The 23,887-nt window shown below is 44.9% G+C and overlaps 1 protein-coding gene across 1 annotated transcript in view; it reads right to left on the bottom strand.

Moving 5' to 3' along the window:
• Positions 1 to 22,393, bottom strand: part of SCARF1 (scavenger receptor class F member 1) — a 68,423-nt gene extending 46,030 nt beyond the window's left edge. The window contains exons 1-3 of the mRNA XM_040338386.1: positions 22,086 to 22,393; positions 6,716 to 6,777; positions 2,392 to 2,493 (exon numbers count right to left, since the gene is read on the bottom strand). Of these exons, the coding sequence (XP_040194320.1) occupies positions 2,392 to 2,493; positions 6,716 to 6,777; positions 22,086 to 22,198 (277 nt within the window). The 5' untranslated portion in view covers positions 22,199 to 22,393. The remainder of the gene's footprint in view (positions 1 to 2,391; positions 2,494 to 6,715; positions 6,778 to 22,085) is intronic.
• Positions 22,394 to 23,887: the final 1,494 nt, after the last annotated feature.

Here is a 23,887-nt window from a genome sequence, read left to right as displayed (position 1 = left end):
ATGGTGTATATTATACTAAGAATTTCTGGTGTGGCGTGGTTACAAAAGCACAAATTAGTGTGTTTTTTTATATAAAAAAATTATTGAAAGAAACATTTTTGCAAGGGAGGTGGGTGGCCGTTGGGGGGGGGGGGGGGCGCCAAAATGGAGCTTCGCTTGTGTAGGCAGAAATCCTTGCACCGGCCCTGGTGCCAGAGTAAATACATGACATGAATAGATAAGAGTCCTGTTCCCCATTTCCATCAGCTGCACTAAAAGCATGAATCTATGACTATCCAGTGCCAGGTTAGTACCTGTATACCATACCCCCCCTCTCTGAATATTATACCTCCCCCTCTCTGTAAACTGTAACACCCCCCCCCCCTCTCTGAATACTATACCTCCCCCTCTCTGTAAACTGTAACACCCCCCCCCCCCCTCTGAATATTATACCTCCCCCTCTCTGTAAACTGTAACACCCCCCCCCTCTCTGAATACTATACCTCCCCCTCTCTGTAAACTGTAACACCCCCCCCCTCTGAATATTATACCTCCCCCTCTCTGTAAACTGTAACACCCCCCCCCTCTGAATATTATACCTCCCCCTCTCTGTAAACTGTAACACCCCCCCCCTCTCTGAATACTATACCTCCCCCTCTCTGTAAACTGTAACACCCCCCCCCTCTCTGTAACATTTACCTCCTCCCCCCTGTACCTCAACTGTGTCGTTCTGGCTCTCCATCACATGTAACTTAGTCTCTCTGGCTCTGCAGGCTGGTCGGGTGTAGTGTGGCCACGAGTGTCAGTCTGGGCCCCGCCCCCTTCCTGCTCCTTTCTCCCATTCAGCAGAGCGACCAGCACAGCTATGCATGTCTGTGTGCAATCAGCTGTGCGCCGCTCGGGAGGGGAGGGGTCGGGGCTGGATCGGCACTACATCGGCACTGAAGGGGGAGAAAAGCAGTGACCGCAGCTGGACTCTGCGGCCCCTGCCTGCGATCCGGGGACGATCTCCCTATCCTAACCTGGGGGGGATTTTACCATACTTGTCCCCCCCGCATTATTTCCTGGGGGGGATGCGTCCCACCCGTCCCCCCCGGTTCCTACGCCCATGGCGGCCGGCCTGGAATTGCAGCCTAAGATCCGACGGTGTAACACAGTTACACCTGTCGGATCTTAGGCATATCTATGCGTAACTGATTCTATGAATCAGTCGCATAGATACGACCGGCACAACTCAGAGATACGACGGTGTATCAGGAGATACACCGTCGTATCTCTATGTGAATCTGGCCCAGAGGCTGCATTAGCTACCTAGTTACATAGCTGTCAAGCCAAACATCTTCTATTCTTTGAGAAACTGACCTGGAACAAGTACATAAATAAACAATTCTAATAAGTACTATGTAAAGACAAAATAAACAGAAGAGAGAAGCACCACTATCTCAGTGTACAATAGTAGCTTTTTTTTTTATACCAACATAAAAGGTAAAAACAAATGCACTTACATGGAATGGGTACACAATTGGACAACATATCAAGTTGTCCAGTAGGTGGCAGACATCCCCCAAGTGAGGGGATAAGGGTTACCCAGATCTTGCTTCTGGAGGAGAGATGCAGATGGTGCTGGTGTTCTCCAAGCCCTCCAATCTAATTGATATCTGATACCATTCATGGACTTGAGATAACATGTATAGATATCACCCATTTATTCAAGCTTGGCCATCCATATAGCGTGCTCTTTTGTGTTTTATTTTATTTTGTTTACTGTGTGTAATTCAAAAGTACTGAAGTCAGAGGGTCAACAAATGCCAGGCAAATAGCATTTTCAGAATAATGCCAGAAGTGGCAACCTTTTTGTTTCTCCATAGAAAGGGTTACTTTAATCACCACAGCTTCCTCTTAATAGTCTGCCATGTCCAACAAGCATCTCTGTACCTTATTACATATAGTTTTGGTTTATAGTTTCATTGTTGAATACAGCCTTTACAACGCAAACTGCAAAGAGAGCAAAATGATTTAGCTCTCCCTTTTAGCTGACTGCATCGGTTTCTTCATTCTTTATTTGAATTGTACATTGAATAATTCAATTAGAGAGAGACAGTTTGAAAGCAAACAACTTCTGTAGAAAACACATAATGCACTATGACATCAGTGTGACATCAGTGTCATGGGTGCTCTCTGCAGGTTATTTTGTAAGAAAACGTTTATGTAGAGAGAGAGAGAGAGAGAGAGAGAGAGAGAGAGAGACTTGTAAAGCGCAACACATGCGAACTGAATCGCCTCTGGGCGCTGTATCCATTTTATGTATGTAAATACGGTAAATAAAGATATACTACAACAAACATAAAAACATTAGAAAGAAATTGTCCCAATCCGTTATAACTTCGCTCTAAAAGAAGTGGCTGTACTCACGTGAATTGCAATCAGCTCCAAAGAATCCTGGCTTACAGCGACAGACTCCTGGTCTAATACAGACTTCATCTTTCTTGCATTCATCCGCTCCCTCGCAGATAGCTAAGAGCAAGCATTAGACATTATTAAAAACACATTCCTGTATAAACATTACTGTGATATAAAGCAGAATAGCAAAAAAATGTATAAATCAAATAAACAAACATGTCTTACTGTCTACAATTATGCTGTTACTTTTCATTTTAATCTCTATTCCTTAAAAATACTGAAAGTATCAAAAAACACAAAGACATTTACAGTTATTAATTGGATCTGCTGGACTGAGTCAGCTGCTGACTTTATCACTTCGGACTTCAGTGTTAGGTCTTACTATAGCACCATACTCTGTTACAGCTAACATTTTTTTTCTGCTGCTAGGTAGGCCTGCATTCTAAAGAGCAAAGATTTACTGCCAGTATCTTACCTGGCTTTAAGTCGAATCCAGGAAGATTTTGCGCCGTAAGTTACGGCGGCGTAGTGTATTTCTGGCGGCGGAATTCAAATCGGCGATTAGGGGGGCGTGATTCATTTAAATGAAGCGCGTCCCCGTGCCGATTGAACTGCGCATGCTCCGTTTAGAAATTTCCCGCCGTGCTTTGCGCGAAATGACGTCGCAACGACGTAATTTTTTTAACTTAGACGTGACTTACGTCCATCCCTATTCACAGACGACTTACGAAAAAAAAAAAAAAAAAAAAAAAAAAAAATTTAGACGCGGGAACGACGGCCATACTTAACATGGCAAGTCTATCTATACGCCGCAAAATAGCAGCTTTAACTATACGCCGGAAAAAGCCGACTAGAGACGACGTAAGAGAATGCGACGGCCGCGCGTACGTTCGTGGATCGTCGGAAAAAGCTAATTTGCATACCCGACGCGGAAAACGACGCGAACTCCACCCAGCGGACGCCGAAGTATTGCATCTACGATCCGAAGGCGTACAAAGCCGTACGCCTGTTGGATCGAACCCAGATGCTGTCGTATCTTGGTTTGAGGATTCAAACTAAAGATACGACGCGGGTAATTTGAAAGTACTCAGGCGTATCAGTAGATACGCCGGCGTACTCGCTATGAGGATCTGGCCCTCAGTTTACAAGGGTATAAAGAGATGTTCTATATTTGTAGGGATCTACTGCCTTCTGCTGTCTGTATTTGTAAGTGGCTGTGCTGCTTAATGTCACAAAGGTTTTTATGAACATCACTTCCTGTCTCTGTGTGGCTGGATTAGAAACCCCAGAGAGAGGAAGTAAATAGAAAGGGTTTTGAGACCACATGCTTAAATTGTTTCCATACTGGTGTGCATCTACATTGCCTTGAAAAAGTATTCATACCCCTTGACATTTTCCACATTTTGTCATGTTACAACCAAAAACGTAATTACAGCTACAAGTCTTTTTGGGGATGTCTCTACCAGCTTTGCACATCTAGAGAGTGATATTTTTGTCCATTCTTTGCAAAATATCTCAAGCTCTGCCAGATTGGATGAAGAGCGTCTGTGAACAGCAATTTTCAAGTCTTGCCACAGATTCTCAATTGGATTTAGATCTGGACTTTGACTGGGCCAAAAATGTAAATGTTTTTTAGGTGGATTTTAAGTGATAGACACAAAGTGGCACATAATTGTGAAGTGTAAGGAAAATTATAAATGTTTTTAACATTTTTTACAAATAAATATCTGAAAAGTGTGGCGTGCATTTGTATTCAGCCCCCTTTATTCTGATACCCCTAACTAAAATCTAGTGGAACCAATCTCCTTCAGAAGTCACCTAATTAGTAAATAGAGTCAACCTGTGTGTAATTTAATCTCAGTATAAATACAGCTGTTCTGTGAAGCCCTCAGAAGTTTGTTAGAGAACCTTAGTGAACAAACAGTATCATGAAGGCCAAGGAATACACCTGACAAGTCAGGGATAAAGTTGTGGAGAAGTTTAAAGCAGGATTAGGTTATAAAAAAATATCCCAAGTTGTGAACATCTCACGGAGCACTGTTCAATCCATCATCCGAAAATGGAAAGAGTATGGCACACCTGACAAACTGACTGGTTGGGCAAGGACAGCATTATTCAAAGAAGCAGCCAAGAGGTACCATAATAACTCTGGAGGAGCTGCAGAGATCCACAGTTCAGGTGGGAAAATCTGTCCACAGGACAACTATTAGTAGTGCACTCCACAAATCTGGCCTTTATGGAAGAGTGGCAAGAAGAAAGCCATTGTTGAAAGAAAGCCATAAGTAGTCCCAATTGCAGTTTTTGAGAAGCCATGTGGGAGATAAAACAAACATGTGGAAGAAGGTGTTCTGGTCAGATGAGACCAAAATTTACCTATCTGGCCAAAAAGCAAAACGCTATGTGTGGCGGAAAATGAACACTGCACATCACCCTGAACACACTATTCCCACAATGAAACATGGTAGTGACATCATCATTTTGTGGGGATGTTTTTCTTCAGCAGGGACATGGAAGTTGGTCAGAGTTGATGGGAAGATGGACAGAGCCAAATACAGGGCAATCTTAACCACTTCCCGACCTCCTCATGTACATTTACGTCGGCAGAATGGCACGGACAGGCACAATCACGTACCTGTACGTCCTCTGCTAGACGTGGGTGGGGGGTCCGATCGGGACCCCCCCGGTACATGCGGAGGTCGGGTCCGCTCGGGGAGCGATCCGGGACGACGGCGCGGCTATTTGTTTATAGCCGCTCCGTCGCGATCGCTCCCCGGAGCTGAAGAACGGGGAGAGCCGTGTGTAAACACGGCTTCCCCGTGCTTCACTGTGTCTGCGCATCGATCGCGTCATCCCCTTTATAGGGGAGACACGATCAATGACGTCATTCCTACAGCCACACACCCCTACACTAGTAAACACATACACAGTGATCCCTAACTCCTACAGCGCCCCCTGTGTTTAACTCCCAAACTGCAACTGTCATTTTCACAATAAACAATGCAATTTAAATGCATTTTTTGCTGTGAAAATGACAATTGTCCCAAAAATGTGTCAAAATTGTCCGAAGTGTCCGCCATAATGTCGCAGTCACGAAAAAAATCGCTGATCGCCGACATTAGTAGTAAAAAAAAAATAAATAAATAAAAATGCAAAAAAACTATCCCCTATTTTGTAAACGCTATAAATTTTGCGCAAACCAACTGATAAACGATTATTGCGATTTTTTTTACCAAAAATAGGTAGAAGAATACGTATCGGCCTAAACTGAGGAAAAAAAAAATGTTATATATGTTTTTGGGGGATATTTATTACAGCAAAAAGTAAAAAATATTGCATTTTTTTCAAAATTGTCGCTCTATTTTTGTTTATAGCGTAAAAAATAAAAACCGCAGAGGTGATCAAATACCACCAAAAGAAAGCTCTATTTGTGGGGAAAAAAAGACGCCAACATGTCGCACGACCGCGCAATTGTCTGTTAAAGTGACGCAGTCCCGAACTGTAAAACCCCTTGGGTCTTTAGGCAGCATTTTGGTCCGGGGCTTAAGTGGTTAAAAGAAAACCTGTTAGAGCCTCCAAAAGACTGGAGACTGGGGCAGATCGAGGTTCACCTTCCAGCAGGACAATGACCCTTAAGGCCTCGTACACACAACCGAACATGTCTGCTGAAACTGGTCCGCGGACCAGTTTCCGCGGACATGTCCGACCGTGTGTAGGGCCTACCGGACCGGATTCCTGGGCTAGCGGACAGGTTTCCAGCGGACAAAAGTTTCTTAGCATGCTAAGAAACTTGTCCGCTGGAACCATGTACGTCGGACATGTCCGATGGTCAGTATGACTCATCGGACATGTCCGCTGGTTATGATGTATAACCAGCAGCCCGAAATCCCGCGCATGCGTCGAATTGATTCGACGCATGCGTGGAAGCATTGAACTTCCGCATCAGAGAACGTCGGTGTCGTATACGTCACCGCGTTCTCTGTCCGCGGGGATTTTGGTCTGATGGTGTGTACACCAATGTTCATAAGAGAAGCTAGCAAATTATTCAGCTTGATCACATCCTTCTGGTTTTGGATGGAATTTTCTTTTATGAAGACAATACCCTTTATGACAACATTTGCATTAGCTCTAGATCTGCTGTTATTACTAATATTCACATACCACTGAACTATATAGTATATTACTACTTCATATCAACATACTTTGTTCTGAAAGAGAACACTGAGATTGGCTGTAAAGTGCACAGTGGTCCAGAACAGTTTGTTTCTTGTCATCATTGCTAGTGGCATCCTATCTTCTCACATTATTGTGCTCACTTTCTAAGATTTGCATTACTTACCAGCTGTACACACTCGCCCTTCCTGTTTCCAGCCGGGGCAGCACACTAAGGCCTTGGTGACACTAAGGGAAGGGAGAAGCAGGAAATAGATTAGTTTCACCATTTTGTTTTGATGACATCCTGGAATTAAAGTCCAGTCAGAGGAAAAGAAAGATGCTCCATTGAACACTATTATAAGCATATTTCTATATTCCTTCACTTCCCTTTTCTCAGGGGCCCTGTACTCACACAGATGCCACATACAGAACACCGCACACTAAAATGACCAGACTAGGGATTTTCAAAAATAGTTTTGCACTGAGAGAAGTATACAAGATGCCATTGCTGAACTTCTTCTGATAATGGCTATCGTTCTGATGCAACACTTTCAAAGTACATAGTTAAATTGTAGGTGAGGTGGAAAAAAGATGCAAGTCCATCAAGTTATATGTCAGTATTACATTGTACATTCCTGTATGTTGCTTATCTAATCGTTTTTTAAACTATCGATGCTCCCCGCTGAGACCACCGCCTGTGAAAGGGAATTCTACATCCTTGCCGCTCTTAGGCCCCATACACATGATAGAATTTATCCGCGAATATGGTCCAGCGGACCGTTTCCGCGGATAAATCCTCTCGGGGATTTCGGCGGATTTTCATGCGATGGAGTGTACACACCATCGCATTGAAATCCGCGCCGAAATCCTCTGGCGATGACGTGTCGCGCCGTCGCCGCGATTATGACGCGGTGACGTGCGCGACGCTGTCATATAAGGAATTCCACGCATGCGTCGAATCATTACGACGCATGCGGGGGATCCCTTCGGACGGATGGATCCGGTGAGTCTATACAGACCAGCGGATCCATCCGTTGGGATGGACTCCAGCAGATGGATATGTTGTGCATGTCAGGGAATATTCGATCTGCTGGAATCCATCCCAGGGGAGATATATCCGCGGAAACAGATCCGCTGGAGTGTACACACCATAGGATCTATCCGCTGAAACCCATTTGCTGGGATTTATCTGCGGATGGATTCTATGGTGTGTACGGGGCCTTACAGTAAAGAACCCTCTACATAGTTTAAGGTTAAACCTCTTTTCTTCAAATTTTATTGAGAGTCTACATGTCTTGTTAAACTCCCTACCGCAAAAAGTCTTATCCCTATTGTGGGGTCACCAGTACGGTGTTTGTAAATTTAAATCATATCCCCTCTCAAGCGTCTCTTCTCCAGAGAGAATAAGTTCAGTGCTCGCAAGCTTTCTTTATAACTAAGGTCCTCCAGTCCTCCTTATTAGCTTTGTTGCCCTTCTTTGTACTCGCTCCATTTCCAGTACATCCGTCCTGAGGACTGGTGCCCAGAACTGGACAGCATACTCCAGTTGCGGCCGGACCAGAGTCTTGTAGAGAGGAAAATGTATTGTTTTATCCCTGAAGTTAATCCCTTTTTTATTGCATGACAATATTCTGTTTGCTTTGTTAGCAGCAGCTTGGCATTGCATGCCATTGTGGAGCCTATCATCTACTAGGACCCCAGGTCCTTTTCCATCCTAGATTCCCTCAGAGGTTCTCCCCCTAGTATATAGATTGCATTTATTTTTTTGACACCCAAATGCATGATTTTACATTTTTCTACATTAAACCTCATTTGCCATGTAGTTGCCAACCCCATTAGTTTGTTTGGATCTTCTTGCAACGTTTCCACATCCTGAGGAGAAGTTATTGCCCTGCTTAGCTTAGTATCGTCCGCAAATTCAGAGATTGAACTGTTCATCCCATCCTCCAGGTCGTTTATGAACAATGCAAAAAGTTAGGTCAGAGCTACTATTCTATATAAATGTTTAAAGTTGGTGACTCTTCAAAGTACTGCAGTCACTGGATCAGCATTACAGCCAGGGAAAATAGCTTTTTCAGAAGGTTAGCAGTGGCAGCCTATGTTATTATGGAGGCATTCATAAATCAGGCTAAACCAGGCAGAAATATAATCAAGTCTTATTAAATCACCCTCTTCTCCTGTCTTTTGCTCCCCTGACACATAGACAATGAAAATGCTAGACTTGATAAAATAACCTAATACTATTAATCAAATCAACCCTTCCCCAAGTCTGCGTAATGCTCCTGAATATTGCAAATTGGATGCAAGTTCCCCCCCCAATGTGCATAGCAGGAGATTGTGACTGGCTCTCTATGGAGCCGGTTCACACATCTCCGGAGCGGCTCCGGCGCAAATTGCACAGGAGTCCTGGGTGTCTTTTGGTCCATTATAGGTCTGAATACAGCCCAAAATTTGGACTGAAATCTGACCTAAAATAGTGAATGGAGATGCAACTGACCCCTGCTGTGAGCTGCTCCTTGCCCCAGACTGAACCCAGCCTTAAGCAGAACTACAGGCAAAAAAGGGCTCATGTACACACAAACTAAGTTGACCGCTTGCCGCGCGTCAAAACTTTCCTATCCTGAACGCGATTCTTCTGCATTCAGGAGAGGGGGGTTAAGGGAGGTTGAACTTCCCCAAACTGCAGCAGCTTCTAAACTCTTATAAAAGCCTATGTGTACATGGACACAAAGGGGCAGATCCACGTAGATCGGCGCATTATTCCGCCGGGCGTAGCGTATCTAAGATACACTACGCCACCGTAACTTTTTTTTTTTTTTTTAATCCTCAAAGAATTTGCGCCGTAAGTTACGGCGGCGTAGTGTATCTTTGGCGGCGTAAGGGCGCGGAATTCAAATGGCTGTGATGGGGGCGTGTTTTATGTAAATACGTAGTGACCCGACGTAAACAATGTTTTTTTTTAACGGCGCATGCGCCGTCCGTGGGGGTATCCCAGTGCGCATGCTCGAAATTAAACTGAAACAAGCCAATGCTTCCGACGGTGACGTCATTCTACGCAAATTCCTATTCGCGAATGACTTACACAAACAACGTTAAAAATTCAAAATTCGACATGGGAACGACGGCCATACTTAACATTGAGTACGCCTCATAATAGCAGGGGTAACTATACGCCGGAAAAAGCCGAACGCAAACGACGTAAAAAATGCGCCGGCCGGATGTACGTTAGTGGATCGCCGTAACTAGCTAATTTGCATACTCAACGCGGAATTCGACGGAAACGCCACCTAGCGGCCGGCGGAAAAATGCATCTACGATCCGACGGCGTACGAAGACGTACGCCTGTCGGATCGATCCGAGATGCAGTCGTATCTTGTTTTGTAGATACAAAACAAAGATACGACGCGGGAAATTTTAAATTACGCGGCGTATCAATAGATACGCCGGCGTAATTCTTTTGTGGATCTGCCCCATAGGCTTTTATAGAGTTGAGTTTAGGAGCTTTGGCAAAAAAAAACGGCAAAAGCTCCTAAACTTTATATGCTCTAGTGTACATGAGCCTAAAAGAGGGTCATAACCCCTGTCAGTTTATTTTTTGCGATCTGTGTCACATTGTGGAGATTTCACTTCCTGTCCTGGCTAAATCAGGAACAAGAAGAAATTCCTGTAAATGAAGGAAATCTCTTGGGGCTCCCAGGTCACCAGAACTAGTGTTCCCAATGGAAGATTTCCCCTCTATTACTTTTCTGGGGACAACACAAATTTTGGGATTTTCTTTTACTTTCACTTTCTTTTATAATAGTAAACAGAAGAAATAGAGAGGGTGAATCTCCCTAACAGGAGTTTAAAAAAACCTGACAGGTGTTCTAATCCATCTTTGTCAGGGGACCTTTGCCTTTCTGTGTCTCTTCTAACCCATATAGTTACTGCTTGCTGGACTGGGACTGTGTATGCAGGAGAATGTCATTAAAGCGGAGCTTCAGCCCCCCCCCCCCCCACCAAAAATGTTTAAGTCAGCGTATACTGTAGCTGCTGACTTTTACTTTGAGGACACTTACCTGTCCAGGGCGGCATCCCGCGGTATCCTCACCCAACCTGATTCTTGAATCGGCTCTCGGGTGCTGGCGCCGCTATCTTGGGTAAGGTAAACCGGCAGTAAAGCCTTGTGGCTTCACAGCTGGTTTCCTACTGTGTATGTGTGAATCACCCTGCGCTTTCTCAATAGGCTGGCTGCCGCGAGAGCCAGACTTCTGGTTGGGTTCCTCGTCGCGAACTCAGTGGGAGTGGGTATCTGTCAAAATCAGGTACCCGCTCCTCCCTTCACCCCACAAGGTGCCAAATGTGGCACTAGAAAGGGGGGGAGAGACAGACAAGCAGAGTTTCCTTTTTTGGGTGGAGCTCCGCTTTAAGCTTGCTCTTAGGGATACACCTGCAAGTAATGGAAAATGACTCTTGAATTCCATTTTTTTTGCTTGTGATACAGTTTCTTCCAGCACATTTACTTATTTAAATTGCTAACTCTCTAGTTTACATTTAAAAAAAATGTTTTGTATGCAACCTATTGTGTTGACTCCTTGGCCGTTACCTCCATTACACCCAAAATAAATACTTGGTAAAATATTACTGATCATCTTTTGAAATTGTTTGTTGCCTGGCTGTCTCTGGCTCCAATACATTCAGAATCACAAACCGACATGAATGAAACAAATGAAGTGAGACTGAAGGTAGAACTTTTACTGACCCCAATGGCTCTTTGAGGTATTCAGCATGGAGCTGATTATAAGTGTTTAGATTTCCTCCGTGTTTTCCTGTTTAAGGCAGCCTGATACTTTTACAGATAATAATCCAATTAAATAAGCATGTCCTGAGCCAGTTCCTGAAAATTATATCTGAGTTAATTGTCTGTTGAACAACTGTTAACTCATCTGACCCTTGCTTCTATCACAGAGAGAAAAGCTATCTCTACAATGTGCTGTAACTTTATCAGACGGTATAAACCTGGAGTACTGGAAATTACCTAATAGGATTATTATTATCATCATTATTTTTTTATCTATTTACTTGTTTTTCTATTTATCTTCTACACTATCTTTGAAGTACACAATGTATATGACTTAAAAGACTGAACACACTTATGAGCTTTTTGGAAGACATGGATCACAAAACCATGTCAATAATATAGGGCAGGGGTCAGCAACCTGTAGATGACAGGTGACTGGTGGATCACAGTCTGGGCTTGCTGATCCATCATCCCAGAGCATCAAACAGAGTGCAATGCAGAGGAACTACTTGTAAAGTTGGAGCTGTAGTAGAGAGCGAGAGCTGCGTAAGCCGATACCTCCTCTTTAACCACTTAACGCCCGCCGCACGACTATTTACGTCCGCAAAATGGCAAGGACAGGCAGATGGGGGTATATATACGTCCCCGCCTTTCCGCGGGTCGGGGGTCCGATCGGGACCCCCTCCGCTGCGTGCGGCTTACCTCGGGGAGCGATCCGGGACGACGGCGCAGCTATTCATTTATAGCCGCTCCGTCGCGATCGCTCCCCAGAGCTGAAGAACGGGGAGAGCCGTATGTAAACACGGCTTCCCCGTGCGTTCCCTGTGGCGGCTGCATCGATCGAGTGATCCCTTTTATCGATGACGTCGATCGATGACATCAGTCCTACAGCCACACCCCCCTACAGTTGTAAACACACACTAGGTGAACCCTAACTCCTACAGCGCCCCCTGTGGTTAACTCCCAAACTGCAACTGTCATTTTCACAATAAACAATGCAATTTAAATGCATTTTTTTGCTGTGAAAATGACAATGGTCCCAAAAATGTGTCAAAATTGTCCAAAGTGTCTGCCATAATATCGCAGTCACGAAAAAAATCGCTGATCGCCGCCAATAGTAGTAAAAAAAAAAAAATTAATAAAAATGCAATAAAACTATTCCCTATTTTGTAATGCTATAAATTTTGTGCAAACCAACCGATAAACGCTTTACCAAAAATAGGTAGAAGAATACGTATCGGCCTAAACTGAGGGAAACAAATAAATTTATATATGTTTTTGGGGGATATTTATTACAGCAAAAAGTAAAAAATATTGCATTTTTTTTTAAATTGTCGCTCTATTTTTGTTTATAGCGCAAAAAATAAAAACCGCAGAGGTGATCAAAGAACGCCAATTTTGTTTGGGAGCCACGTTGCACGACCGCGCAATTGTCTGTTAAAGCGAGGCAGTGCCGAATCGCAAAACCTGGCCTGGGCATTTAGCAACAAAATGGTCCGGGGCTTAAGTGGTTAAGTGCTGGCTCCTGTCCCATACGGAGTGATGCCAATTGCCAACTACATTCCACCTCTTATCCCAGCTAGTGGTCTCCAGAGTGGTGCCAGCAGCAGGAAAGAAGAGATTTGCAGGTCAGTGTGAAGCAATAAACCAGGCATTATACTATGATGCCTTGTACACACGATCGGTTTTCCCGGCGGTAAAAAGTCTCCTGGGAAAACCGAGGGGAAAGCCGAGAACCGGCTCGGCAGCTTTTTCCCCCTACACACTGCCATGAAAGATTTGGCTGGGAAACTCGGCCGTGTGTATGCTCCACCCCAGTGTTTTCCATAGGAAAACTGCTGGGAAAAAAAACGCCGGAAATCTCTGCAGGAAAAAAGAGAACATGTTCTAATTTTTCCCACTGGGATTCCCGGCGGTTTTCCTGTTGGGAAAACTGCCATGGAGCATACACACGGCCAGTTTCCTGGCCAAAAGCTGTAATTTCCCGATGGGAAAACTGGTCGTGTATACGAAGCATAAAGCCTCGTACACACGCTCAGATTACAGGGCAAGAACCAGCAAGAAAACTGCTGGCAGAGCTTTCTTGCCGAGTATACCGAGTGTGTGTACGAGGCTTTCAGGTTTCTCGTCAAGAAAACTGCCTAAAATCCCATTGAGAAAAATAGAAAAGCTGCTAGCCCTGTACACACGGGCCAAAATCTCGTCAGGAAAAAAACGTAATTTTTCCTGACGAGATTCTTGGCAAGAATCTCTTGCCGCCCAAGTGTACAGACACTCATTTCAAAAGAACCGCGGTTCTTTTGAAAGGCAAGAACGCGGTGACGTCATCGCGTACGACGAGCATGCGCTCATCGCATTCGATGCCGTCGCCGCCATCTTGCTGCACCCTACCTATGCCTAGGAAGCTACCGCGCATGCGTCAAAGTCATTTCGAGCATGCGCGGGTTTGCATGGCGACAGGTTAGTATACGCACTCTCAGGTTTCTCGGCAGGAAAACACTGGCGAGAATCACGACGAGAAAATAGAGAGCAGGCACTCGTCACATTCGATGCCGTCGCCGCCATCTTTCTGCACCCTACCTATACCTAGGAAGCTACCGCGCATGCGTCAAAGTCATTTCGAGCATGCGCGGGTTTCCATGGTGACAGGTTAGTATACGCACTCTCAGGTTTCTCTGCAGGAAAACACTGGCGAGAATCACAACGAGAAAATAGAGAGCAGGCACTCTATTTTTCTCGTCAAGATTTTAGGCAGTTTTCTTGATGAGAAACCTGAAAGTCACTGCGTTCTCGCCTTTCAAAAGAACCGCGGTTCTTTTGAAAGGAGTGTCTGTACACTCGGGCGGCAAGAGATTCTTACCAAGAATCTCATCAGGAAAAACAACGTTTTTTTCCTGACGAGATTCTGGCCTGTGTGTACAGGGCCTAAGGCTGCTTTCACACTGATGCTCTGTGGTTAACCCACACCTCTGGTGCAGTGCAGTGTACTTGCCACTTTCCTGTGGGTTTGCTGCGCTTAGCCATAGACTTCTATTATGTCCTGTGGGTTTGGTGCCTTTTCTGAAAGCTGGAATTTTGATGGGCTGTCAGAAGGTGCACCACACCTGCAGGATATAATAGAAGTTTAAAGGGAAAAGCGCAGCTAACCCAGGAAAGTTGCAGATGCACTGCACTCAGAACAGTAAGGCTTCATCATTTTCAGTTTGGGGGTGGTAAAACCCCATAGCTAAGGCATGTTTTTATCACCCCCGTTCCAACCACTTTGAAGAAGGCTGTCACGACCAAAACATGTTAGCTATTTTGTGCCGCTTTTTTTTTTTTTTTTTTTTTTTTTAGGTATATTTTTTTTGTGCGTGTACTTGAGAGAGGAGCCGGACTGCAGGAGTTGGGAGTAGGCAGGCCTCCCCCAGAGGCAATCTGCCACCTTTCTCCATGCCCCGGGTGGCAATGGCGGGTGTGTGAGCGGGTCCTCCCACACAGCCCGCCCTACCTGCTCCGCTTTGAAGCCCAACAGGGCAGAGGGACTCCCTATAAGGGAGTGAGAGGATCTAGCCCACTCAACCAGCCCCGTTGGTCCTTCGCCTCTCTTTTTTAGAGACCACTCGGTCAAAGTGCGTGCATGTTAACCCAATTTCGAGTGCGTGTAAGTGTGGTGGTTTTTGTGGGAGGGGGGTGGGCGTACTAAGCGCAGGCTTACCTCGCATAGCACACCCACCGGGAGCCGGGCTGAGACCACCAAACTCAATTCACTTTTGTGCCGCTTTTAATGTATGGAAATGGAATCTCGCGCCAATATAAACAAAATAAATAAATTAACAATATGTAAATAGCCAAGCTGCTCTCTGTGAAATTGCATAAATGCAATTGTAAACAGTGGAGTAAAATTAAGAGGCGCTAGCTGATAGTGTATGTACACTAAATAGATAATAAAATTGTATGCATCAAATAATCAAGTATAAATGAGTGAATAAATCAATAATATGTGAATAAATAGTGACCATATATATAAAGAAACCACAATAATATTTGAAATTCAAAATGTGGATGTGCACAAAAAGAAAAACAAGAATAATTGTGCCAAAACTAAAAATAAAGTCCATATATATATGTGATGAGTCTTCAAAACCATAGACAGAGGATCTTCCACCTTCACCAAGATAAAGAAAGACCACCAAAAGTGCTCATGGATGGCACCTTACCGCAAATAATGGACCACTTTAATTAAAAAGAGGTCAATCAGGCAGATAAAGATATTATTCCAGACCCAGATCCCTCAGTCACGGTAATCTTGATAGAACAATACTCCACGCCACATGGGATAATTAAAGCAAAAGAGAGAAAATCGCCATAAAATAATATTGTTTTTATTGGGTAAAAACAGAGAAAACAAACGCCAAATGGCCTCTTGCTTGATGGGGTGCCTAGCCCCGGCACTGAGGTTGAGGGCGTGGATGTAAATGGGAGAGTAGATGGGGTCACTATTTATTCACATATTATTGATTTATTCACTCATTTATACTTGATTATTTGATGCATACAATCTATCTATTTTATTATCTATTTAGTGTACATACACTATCAGCTAGCGCCTCTAAATTTTACTCCACCGCTTTTAATGTAGCCTAATAAATAATTTGGTACTTGGAACGTTCCGTGTTGCCGGATAATTTTTTATGGTTTGATGCCTTGGGAGCGCACACTCCAGCCATAAGCACCAGCCCTCAGAAATCTATGTGGTAACAGAACAGTTGAGGTTGGGTAAAGTTTCTTCAGTTACCCCAACCGCACCCCCTTTAGCTGCATTGGCCAGGGGTGTACACATGTCGCAGCCGCAGCAGGAGTTATATGCCCTGTCATAGTTGGTGGATGTAGCACCCTCCAAGCATGACCTAGTTAAAGTGGTTGTATAGTCACTTTTTTAACTTTTACTTACAGGTAAGCCTATAAGGCTTACCTGTAGGTAAAAAAAATATGCATGCCCACAGGGGATTCTCGGCTGAAAAGCCGGGCAGACGCCAGACCTTGCCGTAAAGAAATCTCCCGCGCGCATGTGCGGGAGTGACAACATCGCAGCTACAGCCACTCAGGGGGCTGGAGCCGCGATACCCGGAAGACACGCCAAGGAAACATGTTAGCTACCTCGGGGTGGAACAGGTGAGTTACTGACGCCTCGTTCTAAGGTAAGTATTTCATAATGAGCTAGGATGCGGTGCCTTTTGCCTTACAGGGGTAAACAAAAACAAAAGATTCCGAGGGTATACAACCGCGTTAAGTGAAAAGGCACGCTCTGCAAGCGCCCTGCAACCTTGTGCAGTACAGCAAACAAGGGATTAAAGCAGGCAGCGTTGACTTGTGTTGCTTTCTCACCACCTGCTTTAACCCCTTGGACCCCGCAGAAGCATGCAGTTGCGGGGTGCTTGCAGAGTGGCCCCATTAACTTGAACGGGTCGTGATTGGCAGGTAGTGGCACCCACCAAAAGCAACAGGGGGCTTAAGTCCTGCTGTGGCATGTGTACACCTTTGACTGCTGCTTCAGCAGCTAAAAGGGGTAGGGATTGGGGGTGGTAAAAATAATGACTAAACCGCAAGGTTTTACCATCCCCCAGCTTTACGCGTGAACGAGCCCTAAGGGTGCTGCTGCTACAAACACCCCACATTACATGTGCTTTCCCGCACCGCTCCTGTGTGAACCCAGGCTGAAGACACTATGACATGCCTGGGTTCACATAGGAGCAGTGAGGTAAACCGCAAGTGATTCGGACAGGAATCGCACTGCATTTCTGTTGAAATCACATGGATTCTTTGCAAAAGTATCGTTTTCAGGTATTGGAGCATTTGCATAAGTAGGAATTCTTTGTATTACCACCGATACCAGCCCCAATGGAAACATTTATGCTCGGCTTTAAAAAATACATATGATTTTGAGACCCAGATGCACATGTTTAACAACTAATATAGGATCTGAATTTTTTTGGAGACACTTTTAATATCTATAGTCTTATCTTATGTGTATGCTATACCATTACCATACATAAATAAGTATACAGTAAACACAAGTATTATTTGATTGGATTGGGACAAGTTTGGCTGTAGACCTCCCACACATCTGTAAACTATTCCATACATACTAATGAAAGCACATGCCAGTCTGCAATAAATTAACCTTTGCTCACTGTGTTTAAAGCTTTGTGCAACATTCCATTTGTAGCTAAAAGCTCTGCCCCTTTAACCTTTACCATTGTTTTATGCAGCATTGACTTATTAAAACAGAAAGTACATGTCTTTACTGCCAACACACATTTAAAGGGTTTAAGTATAATTTTACAATAGTTGGTATAGCTACACAAACAATTTCATTATACCACTTGTAGCCAACTGTGTATCCAGAATCAATGACTCATACCACCAGTGGCGGCTGGTGCTCAACTTTTTTTTAAAACATCAATTGCAGCCTCACTGTGCCAGTCAAACACAGCTACTGTGCCCATCAATTGCCGCCACTGTGCCCATCAAATGCAGCCACTGTGCCCATCAATTGTCATCACTGTGCCATGCCATCAATTGTCGACACTGTGCCATGCCATCAATTGTCACCACTGTGCCATGCCATCAATTGTCACCACTGTGCCATGCCATCAATTGTCGCCACTGTGCCATGCCACATTTTTGGGGGGGCGCAAACGAAAAAAAAAAACATCAATTGCAGCCTTACTGTGCCCATCAAACACAGCTACTATGCCCATCAATTGCCACCACTGTGCCCATCAAATTCAGCCACTGTGCCCATCAATAGTCGCCACTGTGCCATCAAACGCAGCCACTGTGCCCATCAATTGTCACCACTGTGCCATCAATTGTCGCCACTGTGCCATGCCATCAATTGTCGCCACTGTGCCATGCCATCAATTGTCACCACTGTGCCATCAATTGTCGCCACTGTGCCATCAATTGTCACCACTGTGCCCATCAATTGTCGCCACTGTGCCATGCCATCAAACGCAGTCACTGTGCCATCAATTGTCGAAACTGTGCCCATTAATTGTCGCCACTGTGCCATGCCATCAAACGCAGCCACTGTGCCCATCAATTGTCGCCACTGCGCCCATCAATTGTCGCCACTGTGCCATCAATTATCGCCACTGTGCCCATCAATTGCCGCCACTGTGCCCATCAAATGCAGCCACTGTGCCCATCAATAGTCGCCACTGTGCCATCAAACACAGCCACTGTGTCCATCAATTGTCACCACTGTGCCATCAATTGTCGCCACTGTGCCATCAATTGTCGCCACGTTGCCCATCAATTGTCGCCACTGTGCCATGCCATCAAATGCAGCCACTGTGCCATCAATTGTCGCCACTCTTTGGCCCAACTCCTCCAGCCCTCTTCACCTTCCTGTTGGTCAGCCATGATGGACATTATTGATGATGTCCATAGCTGGTGGCCTACAAAAAGGTGTAGAGGGCAGGTGAAGGTGAGCCAGCTGAGTTTGATATTTGGTGTTCTTTGCCCAAGCCCCATCTCCAGCTGGACACTCAACTTAATTATCTTGTCACTTGAGGCAGGGAAAAGAGTGTGTACTTCTGCAGAGGGAGCATGACACTTAGCCTGCAACCAGGAATATTGTGCACAACTTGACCTCCATAGATACAGGAGTCACCCTAAGACAGGAAGTGATGTTCCGCCCAAAAAAAACATATACATACACATACTGCAGCTGCTGGCTTTTAATTATAGGACACTTACCTGTCTTGGAGTCCAGCGATGTCGGCACCGCAGCTGATGTTTCCATCAGCTGTCGGGTGCTGCCACCACCATTGCGGGTAAGGGTACCCGGCAGTGTAGCCTTTCGGCTTCACGCCGGAAACCCTACTGCACATGCGTGAGGCCCGCTTCTCTCTCCTACTGGCCCCGGTGGCCGGGGGAGGGAGGAGGAGAGACCCCCAGCCGTGACATCACCACTCGCGGGTGAGGCTCCTGAAAGTGGGAAAAGATACCTGTCAAAGACACGTACCCTGTCCCCCCTCCCCCAAAAGGTGCCAATTGTGGCACCTGAGGGGGGGGGGGGAATCAGATGAGCGGAAGTCCCACTTTGGGGTGGAACTCCGCTTTAAGGATTAGTAAACTGCAATATGATACACTTCTGGTTTCAATATACTGTATAAATCTTTCACAAAGATGCATAATTTCAAAATATACTTCTTATGATTAGCACCTTTCAATTAAAGTATACCTAAAGGCAAAACTTCTTTTAGTTTTAGAACGAGGGGAGGCGAATTAGAACACCTGTTAGATTTTTTTGCAGTCCCCATTTGTGAGTTTCACCCTTTCTTTTTGTCCTGGTGACCGTTATCACTGAAAGTGGCACTGAAATAAAATCCCAAATTTGGGATGTCACCAAAATAGTATTAGAAGGGAAATCTTCCAATCGTGACACTAGTTCTGATGGCCCTATTGACAACCAAGGTTTTAACTTTTGGGGATTTTCTCTCACTTCCTGCTTGGATTTTGGGACAGGAAGTAAAGCAATATCTATCTAATGTGACACAGATGGCAAAAAAGGAACTGACAGGGGTTATAACCCTCCCTATGCAAAATTAATTTAGTTTTTTTGCTATTAGCAGTACTTTAACTACACGACGGAGGGATGGTGCGGCTCTCGTTCTGGGTGGATGTCATATGACGGCGTACCCGAATGGCTGCTCCCACATGCCCCCAGGGGTTCGCATTGGCACGGTGATTGCAGCCGCACCGTGTTGCTAGGACACGGCGCAAACCCGGTCTCTGTAAAGAGCCGCTGACGTGGCTCTTTAACCAAGTGATCGGTTGTGTCCAAACACATCCGGTCACATATAAATGTGGAAGTGCCGGTAATCAGCTCTTATCGCCTCACACTGACAGAGTGTGTTTGGCGAGGAGAGACGATCAGCGGCATCTCCTCCCAGGGGACAGCAAGAGATGTAATCAGGCCACTAATTACGGTAAGGCGCCAGAAGTGCCAGCAATCAGTGCCCACCAGTGCCACTAATCAGTGTCCATTAGTGATGCCAGTCAGTGCTGGCTTTCAGTGCCCATCATTCATGCCTATCAGTGCTGCCAATCCGTGCCACCTATCAGTGCCCGCCAGTGCCACCTATCTGTTCCCATCAGTGCCACCTATCAGTGCCCAGTAGTGCCGCCTATCAGTTCCCATCAGTGCCACCTATCAGCAGGGCTGGACTGGGACAAAAATTTGGCCCTGGACTTCATCCAGACTGGCCCACTTTGACGGGTCTCTCCCATGGCGGCCGGACAACTCCCGCACCCCCCCCCCCGGCCAACCAAGCCCCCTCTCCCCCTTCACTAGCCACTAGCCATTCTACTTTATTAGAGTAGAACAGCTGGTACTGGTACTCTTATAGGCAGTACTAGTGGGGAAGCTAGGCATTATTTCACCCGGGACTAAGAATCAGTTCGGTGCCCCCCCTTATGGGACAAGATTAGGCAGAAGTGAGACACTACCAGGCCATAGCTGTTGAGTCAGCTGTCTGTCCCCTCCCCCCATGCTCCTCTGTCGTCTCCCCTGCTCCTCTGGTCCTCCCTCTGCTTCCCTGTTCCCCCCAGGTGAGCGGTGCGGGGAGGGAGAGGAGGTGAGCGGTGCGGGAAGGGAGAGAAAGAGGAGCGGAGGGGGGCGGCGGTCCGCTGTCACTGAAGCCGGCCCACTGAGACATTGGCCCACCGGGAAACTCCCTGTAGTCACAATGGCCAGTCCATCCCTGCCTATCAGTGCTCACCAGTGCCACCCATCAGTCCCGCCTACCAGTGCTCATCAGTGCCACACCACATAACAGTGCCACCTATCATTGCCCATAAGTGCGGCCTCATCAGTGCCCATCAGCACCCATCAGTGCAGCCTCATCAATGCATAACAGTGAAGAAGAAAAATTACTTATTTACAAAATTTACTGACAGAAACTAAAAGAAACTTTTTTTGCAACATTTTCAGTCTTATTTTGTTGTTGTTTTTTTTTTAGCAAAAAATGTTGTGGGCAGTAAGGGGTGAAAGTGCCCTGAATTGAGGTAGTTAAACAATAATGTGCACTCCTTCATATCAGAAGGGTCCTTAAGTTTTTTTGTTCTATCATTCAAATGACAAAAAAAAAGATACTTAAATACGGTCAAGAGAAGTTTACAGATTTCACAATGGCTCTTGAAATAACTAGACATAATATTACCAATAATACATGGCAATTATATAACGATAATGAGCCCAGACGATGTCTGGATCTGAAACATACAACAGCCCTATTTTAATATTCTATACACTCCGTACAATCTTCAATGTTTCTGTGAGTCATAAAGAACTCCACAGGTGCTTTGAAGTGCACATTATATTTCATGATTAATCATTTTCCATTTTAAAAAAAGTACAGTGCTTCATGTCTTTCAAGTCCTTAGATTTCTTTTTTTTTTTATATCTTCCAGATTATAAATAAAGATTCAAGATACATGCCTACATAAGGCCAAGAGAAGTTTGTGACTCTTGTAATAAATAACTGGAAAAAGTACTGACAATTGTACATTGCAATTAGGGTAATGAGGTCTACTTCTGAAACATATAACAGCAGCATTTAATTATACTAAACACTCTGCAATGCTCAGTTATTCCACATATGAAAAACCAAAGACTGTACGAAGTATCTGTTTTCCTGGAAATGCAGTTTTCTTTTCCTAGAATGAAGCACCAGTTCAGGAACAAACATTAAGTGGGGGCCACGGAGTAATGAATGCTTACCCATCAGATATACAGACATTTTTCCCACTGGGATCCAGATCCTGAGAGTTCAATCCAGGCAGCCAAGTCCACAATAATACCATCAGCCTCAGCTTTGTGATGTGAAGGAGCATGGTCCCTGTTCATGGAGTCAATGTAAAGCCAAGAACTCAAGATCCTAGACACCATAGGGATAGAGAAGACAGAGGTTGTGCTGGAACTCTTGAACCATATTTAGAGCAGAGTTGTCTCTTCCGTACACTGTCCCACACTGAATACCCTGGGATCAAGTTCCTTCTTCATATTTTTCCTGAGGAAGTATAGGAGGGGATGCAGAATTCCTGCCATTGAATCCCAACAGTGGGAGGGGGGGGATCAATGACACACAGGATCTGAAGTGCAGTAAAGACCTAAATGCCAGTACACAACAATATGAATAGATGCTAAGGTGATTGATACGTTTTTGTGTATGTATTGTGATGTAGCTGTGTTTTGTACAGGAAATCTACATAGAAGAAAGATTCATTCCCTTTGTAATGTATTCCTTAGAAAGGAATACCTTTGAACAAATCTTTTTAACAGATGTTAAAAATGATTTGAATTATACCTACCGTATATACTCGAGTATAAGCCAAGTTTTTCAGCACATTTTTGTGTGCTGAAAATGACCCCCTTGGCTTATTTGCTCCTAATCTCCCATATTTTGGGGACCCATTACCGGACGGCCGTAGGTCCCCTGGACCGAAACTTGGTACACATGTATCTCCAATTCTCCTCTACAAGTGTGCAAAGTTTGCTGTTTGGGGGACCTATGGCCGGGAAGCACCGATTTTTCAAAGCCGGGCACCCCTTCTATATAATCCCATGTTAAACGTAAGTCTAGTCATGGACACAGTGAGGCATGGACACAGTGAGGCACAGTGAGGCATTGACACAGTGAGGCATCGGCAGAGTAAGGCATGGGCACAGTGAGGCATGAGCACAGTGAGGCATGAGCACAGTGAGGCATGGGCACAGTGAGGCATGGGCACAGTGAGGCATGGGCACAGTGATGCATGGGCACAGTGAGGCAAATTGAGGCACAGTGAGGCATGCAGATGGACACCCTAGGCTTATACTCGAGTCAATAAGTTTTCCCATTTTTTGTGGTAAAATTAGGTGCCTCGGCTTATTTTCGGGTCGGTGTATACTCGAGTATATACGGTATATAAGTACACAGAAATTAAAAAAAAAAGTTTGCATGGGGTTTGACATATTTTGTGTTGGTATCCCCCTATTTAAAGGCTCTGTCAACTCGGAAACTCTGTCATTTTTGGGGAACTTATGCTAGAGAATTAAAGTATAGCTAAAGCTAAAACTTGGATTTTTTGTTTTGTTTAGGATAGAGTATTGTGTCTCAATGGGGAGATGTTCCTTTTGCCTCCTGTTCTGTAGACACAACAGTAAATGACATGTAATCCCCACTCAGATATTTATGCCCTGAACACGTCCTTAAAAACAACTTAAATTCACCTCCTGTTCCAGGGATAACTCAAAATCTTGAATATTCCACTACTTTAAGTTTAAGACTGTGCACTGCATCATGGCAAGTGGTCTTGTTTCCCCTCCCCATACCTGGAACCACAGGCATTTTGTGATGGCAGGAGAGCACGGTAGAGGTGAGTATACTGTATATGGGAGACAAATTCTCCTTAAACAACCAAACATTTTTTTACTTAGTGCCGAAGTCCCCAAAGGATGAAAGAAGCTAGAAGGTGATTTAGTCCTGTACTATCAGTTTTGGGTGAATGGTCCATTTAACTACTACTATTAATATCCGAGTG

Source organism: Rana temporaria, chromosome 2 (genome assembly GCF_905171775.1).
Source record: "Rana temporaria chromosome 2, aRanTem1.1, whole genome shotgun sequence".
NCBI lineage: Eukaryota > Metazoa > Chordata > Amphibia > Anura > Ranidae > Rana > Rana temporaria.
Note: the sequence above shows the minus strand (reverse complement) of the source record. Positions and strands in the feature narration are given on the sequence as shown.